At 31.1% G+C, this 5,626-nt stretch overlaps 1 protein-coding gene across 2 annotated transcripts in view; it reads right to left on the bottom strand.

The window, feature by feature from the left end:
* LOC108739684 (TBC domain-containing protein kinase-like protein) overlaps positions 1 to 5,626 on the bottom strand; it is a 26,096-nt gene that overhangs the window by 8,120 nt on the left and 12,350 nt on the right. The window contains exons 2-13 of one of the 2 annotated variants that reach the window (XM_025976111.1): positions 5,504 to 5,596; positions 5,188 to 5,446; positions 4,869 to 5,106; positions 4,296 to 4,567; positions 3,956 to 4,229; positions 3,740 to 3,901; positions 3,485 to 3,662; positions 3,107 to 3,313; positions 2,773 to 3,047; positions 2,595 to 2,719; positions 2,341 to 2,503; positions 2,195 to 2,269 (exon numbers count right to left, since the gene is read on the bottom strand). In XM_025976111.1, coding sequence (XP_025831896.1) covers positions 2,195 to 2,269; positions 2,341 to 2,503; positions 2,595 to 2,719; positions 2,773 to 3,047; positions 3,107 to 3,313; positions 3,485 to 3,662; positions 3,740 to 3,901; positions 3,956 to 4,229; positions 4,296 to 4,567; positions 4,869 to 5,106; positions 5,188 to 5,446; positions 5,504 to 5,596 — 2,321 coding nt within the window. Of the gene's footprint in view, positions 1 to 2,125; positions 2,270 to 2,340; positions 2,504 to 2,594; positions 2,720 to 2,772; positions 3,048 to 3,106; positions 3,314 to 3,484; positions 3,663 to 3,739; positions 3,902 to 3,955; positions 4,230 to 4,295; positions 4,568 to 4,868; positions 5,107 to 5,187; positions 5,447 to 5,503; positions 5,597 to 5,626 lie in introns of those variants that run through there. The other variant, XM_025976108.1, reaches the window with a different exon arrangement.

The raw sequence follows: 5,626 nt of genomic DNA, 5'->3' as shown, positions 1-5,626 counted from the left end.
CTTCACATCGATCAGCAGTTAACAGCAGCAGTTTGTGTTGAACATCTAGAAAGATATTCTCTCATTATGTCATTACAAACATTTTCAAAAAAAAAATAATGGGCAAGTACCTGTCGAAATATGTCTGAACATATCACACAAAAATTGATTGACAACATCATTGGCATCATTTTCTGAACGTAAAGCTGCTATCACAGTTTCAACTTCCTTCCAAAACTTCTCTTCTTGAAAGTTTTCCAATCTACAATTACACAATTGGGAATGTCTTAGGGTGTACTTTAAAATGAGAAAGTACTCACAAATAACTGAAACATTTTGCAGCTTCTTTAACGTTTTTGGCTTCTTTCTCCATTTTATAAGCTTCAAACTAAAACGGATCCTATCAGAAACAGAAATTCTTTTCAAATTGATACATACATGTACAGTAAAATTATTAGGGTAAAGCGTCTTTGCAGTTATCATCCAAGCCTTTGCAGCATAAGGATCGGTCTGTAATGCATTTTTGGCCCTTAACACTACATATTCTTCATCAGCTGCATTATAAATTTCAGTTTTCATTCTGAAATTTAAATATTTTAAGTTCACAATTTAAAAAATATCTTGCATAACCTATAAATCTATTGAATTATACACAAAACTTCAAAAACAGGAATGCTTTCATATACTGAAATTAGATGTCGCACTGATAACACCTTATACGAGAGTTAAAGAAGAAGTTTTGACCGCACTACATGGTATATACCAAAAGTTTTTGTAGTTGAATAAAATGTACATGGAATACTGGGTTAATACATATATTGAAATTCATTTAATAAACAGTAGAAATAAAAGAAACACTAACTAAGAACGAAAACCTTAATGTAAATTAAAAGAAATAACAGAAAACTACAAATATTACTAATTTTTAATTGCTTTTCTGTGCCAATTTTGCGTAATGAGATCATACCTAATTTTGTACATCTAAAGGAGATTTCCTGATTAGCAAAATTTAGCTCAAGAAATTAGCAACTTTTAAGTGCAGATACGGCGTTCTAACAGACTTTGCACTTGTTACAACAAGATTAGCATTTATTGCAAATTACTGTTTCACTAGTTTTTGAACACTGCAAAACAAGGGAGTGCGTCTTCTTCAGTTTTAATTCCGCTGAACTCTTACATATTATGTCCGTTTTCTTTGTTACCCAATTCAAGCGACAAAATAGTTTTCGAAACACCGACGAAACAAGACGTTTAATATGAATGCAAAGCCATGAAGCAATTCGTCCCTATTTCCTATCAATGCATATAAGTATGTAGGATGAATAAAAAATAAGTCAGTTGAATTTGATGCGTTTTTTATCAACCACGACGATGGCTAAAAATTTATTTTTTATAAGCAAGTCATATTTGCTTATTATGTTGAATCTCAATTATTGTGGTATTAAATGTGAACGAATTGATGAAGTGCAACACGAGCATTTTTTACAAAATGTTTCGTGGTTTTCGAGAAACGAAAGTATGTTCTTTAATTGGTCTGAAATTTATTTAATTAGTTCAAAGTGCCAGAGTGGGATTCGGCATTTAATGGACGGATTAAAATCCAACGAACTTTGGGCGCTTAAAAGTGAAGATTTTGAATAATCCATAAAATATTTACATAGGTAATAATTTTGCGCGCTTTTAGTGATTGATGCAAACGCAAAATTACCTTCTGGAATTTTAAGTGGTAACATAAATCAATACGGTGATTATGATGAATGTCTTTCAGTAAGTGATGCAAAATATTGTTTAGCGGAAATTGATATATCCAATTTCTGGAACAATCGAAATTGTGAACTTCAAAATTTGGTCCACTCTCATTTCGCATTCAGAGGAAACGTGTCTGACGTAAGTATTTTATGTTTGTTTTGAGATGTAATCAACTGATTAATTAGGAAGCGATTATAACTTATTAGCAATTGGGAAGTAAGGTTTATGTACTATATGCCTTGGCGTTCTATGCTCTTAAGAGTGCGGAACGACTGGCAAAAATCATCGTGTCGTTGTCTACATGAGGAAAAGTACAAACATGTTTAATGTTTTCAGTAAAATTATTAATAGAAAAATTTGAATATCATATAAAATTCANATATATATATATCTACATATATATTTTCATATTTAATTTAATTTACAGTATAGGACTGTTTGGTGTGTATAAAATTGTAGGACTTACTGGTAACAGCACGTTGAAACCTCCATGAAGCACGCAAACTCTGCTTACCTTGCATTCTAGCAAAAATTTAGGAAACTGGAACAATATGACACATATTAAGCAATAAAAAAAGCATTTAGTGTTTTCTTTAAAATGCTATCACTTACCAATTCCAAATCTGTATCTTCCGTTCCAACTACGACTACCACTTTTTCAGTATTATTTTTTAATGTAGCACCATGCGGCCCTATAGATTCCAAAACAGGACTTCCAAACGTTACACTCGAAAACGGAATATTTAAACTTCCTCTAACAGCGTACCTACTAAATCTTAAGAGAAACCAAACAATTAAATTAAACTTAAAGACTAAAAAATCTTTGGTACCGTCATTTAACATTTAACTAATAAAATATTACTAACTGAGTAGGATTTCTAATGTCGATTATAATTGCTTTTTCTTCATTTACAAGTTTGACGACATCTGTAAAATGTATTCTCGGACACCTCTCACGATTAAGTTCTTGTACGGTGATTCCCATTTCATCCTAAAACGTAAAGATAAAATAAAACGATAAAAATTGTCTTTTAGTCCCTTTACCATATTTTCTATATTTTTTTCGTTTTCATTTTGATGTTTGCGATAAGTTATGCTTCTTGGTGTTATGTTGTAGCTCTTTAATGAACTTGTTACACACTGTTCAATATCAACTTCGGGGAGATCAGAGAAGAGCAAAATACATTCGTTAAAGCCGGAGTTAAGAAGCGTTTCTCTTAACTGAGTTAAAATTGATAATCCGACATGTAGAGGGAATGATGAATCCCCAAGTATTAATTTGTCCCACAAATGTAAAATTTTATGTAAAGGGAAAACGTCTTTAAAACAAATACAGTTCTTTGTATTGCTTTTAGTAAAAAAAAATATTATAACTTACGCGAGAACATGGTTAAAAACCACGGTATAGCAAACAGTTCCGGGATAAAATTAATATTGTGTAAATGGTTTGCTAAAGTGGGATCATGAAATGAGATCAGTTGCATAAATTTCGCCAAGTATTCCTGTATCACAGCCGCATTGTCCTTTAGGAAGAAATTATGTAAATATAATGGTATAAAAGACGACAAACAAGCAAACGCTTTTGCTGAAACAAAAATAAAGCGTTTTTTATTTGGATTATAAAACATTAATTACAACAACTGCATTATCCAGATAAAAAATCATTTAACGTTATTATATTTGCTTTTTTCTGATGCGTACCTAATTTCTTTTAAAGTTTAAATTAATGACCTGTTAATATTTTAAAAATGTTTACCTTCATCATTAAAATTTAAATAAAGAAAAGGTGCAGTTAATGAATCGAGCCCCTGCCAGTAAACATACTGAGAATTTTTCGAAACCCAGGCTTTTAAAATACGTTTAAGTTTATTATGACCAACTGAAGAAGACAACAGTTCATTGTACTGATGACACCTTGGAATGTCCACTTCAATCTAAAAGAAGTTGTTGTTTACAGGACGTTTTTCAAAAATTAAATTTATATTAATAAAATTTAAAATGCTTTATAAACCTGTCTATCTGTAGGTGTAGGGGTAGTTTTATCAATTTTAGCATATTCTTTTTCATAATCGCCCTTTACATGAAGTAGAGCCGCCCAAATATTGCCCCTTAAAAGGGGAGGGATGTCCTTTTCACTTTCTTTTATTATTAAATTTCTAGTGAACGGATAACCCTGCAAAATGTTCATTATATAAAACAAAAATTAAAAAAGAAACGAAATACTCACATGTAACAGTCTTCTCATTAAAATTGTCCTGTGAAATTGGTATTCAGGGTCCTTTTCTCTTATAACTAAAGGTAAATTGGACGCATCATACTGTGGAGGCTCAGACTTTTTAATTATATCAGAATTTATATGAATAAGAGGGTAATAACTACTAAGTGGAATGTGACTAAATCTTCTATACAGAGTGTCAAGTGGCATTAAAACAACTTTAGGATCATACAGTAAGTTAAAATTGCGCTCTAATCCCAGTATATTTCCATCCATCAATACTGCCCTAAAAGTTTTCTGGTAATTGTATTTTTCTTTATTTACTTCACCTTTTTTTTAATGTAACATTTACTTAGGAAGAGATAAAATGGGCGGTGAAGTCCGTATAAGTCCCTGTTTCTTAAGTTCCAGTAAAACATCTCCACCCGCCAATTGCCACCAGTGGTAAAATTCCATTATAGTAAAGTTTTGAAACGGTTTACATACTTTACTTTTAGTTTTCATAGGAGAAGGAGCAATATTATTAAAAATTTCACGTTTTAACAAATCTTGTACTGATGGTCTGTTACTTGGATAAACGGTGAGGCAGCTATTTATAAGATCCTTTAAATCTGCTGGCAATTCCTAAAATAAAAAGGGTTAAGTAATTATAACTTATTTCTTATTTAAAGAAGACTATCGACTAGTTTTTTGTTAAATTTTGGGCACTTATACTACACACCCAGGCCTTTTCCTTCAAAAAAATGTTGTCATAGCAGTTAAGTTATTTGTAAAACTTACCACATGATTATGTTTACACAATTCTATTTATTACATCTTATTCAAATATACTATGAATTACTTGTTATATAGACGCATCAATATACCATATAAAAAGTTAAGTTTTAGAATACATGAGAAATACTTATTATTGGTTTTATCTTACACTGTATTTTTCATAACAATTGTGTTCTCTTGTGATACGTTCAAAAACACTACCATTTGCAGTCAATAAGCTCATTATCTTCCTTATTATTTGACCTAGTTTCAGAGAGTTCCACAGTGGTTTATTGATGACTAATTCAGCCAAAATAATTCCCAAGGACCAGATGTCTCCCTTAGGATGTGAATAAGTGCTACTTGGTTTGCTAAGATACACCTCTGGAGCTGTGTATAGTACAGACCTAAAATGAAATTCCAAAAATTTTATAAATTCGAAAATGTTTCTTGCATTAAGACAAGGAATAAAATTAACAAGTACATACATTACTGGGAAGGCAACATACTGTCCATTCCCTGTCATGTAATAAAGTCCATAGTTAAAAACTTTAATATTATTGTCTTCCATTAACAGGACATTTTCTGTGCTTAAATTTCGATTAACGATGTTTCTCTTTTGTAATTCCTCAAGTCCTTTCAAAATTTGGTAGGCAATCTTTTTTATATTATCCACATTTAAATTATCAGTATTTAAACATGCAGTTAATGGTTTTCCACAGTACTGAGACACTACAACTGTTCTCTCTAACAAAAAACAATCATTTAATAAGAGGGATCACTTTAAATACTGTTACATTATACCATGTTTGCCTCTTATAATGTCAATGTACTGGCAAAGGTATGGATTTTCTATAATTTTTAGCAGTTGAGCTCTGCCATAGACTGTTATTGAATTTGGAGTTAGAGGTAATCCGTTACTCCCAC

The sequence above is a fragment of the Agrilus planipennis genome, unplaced genomic scaffold, assembly GCF_000699045.2.
Source record: "Agrilus planipennis isolate EAB-ADULT unplaced genomic scaffold, Apla_2.0 scaffold93, whole genome shotgun sequence".
Lineage (NCBI taxonomy): Eukaryota > Metazoa > Arthropoda > Insecta > Coleoptera > Buprestidae > Agrilus > Agrilus planipennis.
This window is presented reverse-complemented; position numbering and strand designations above follow the sequence as displayed.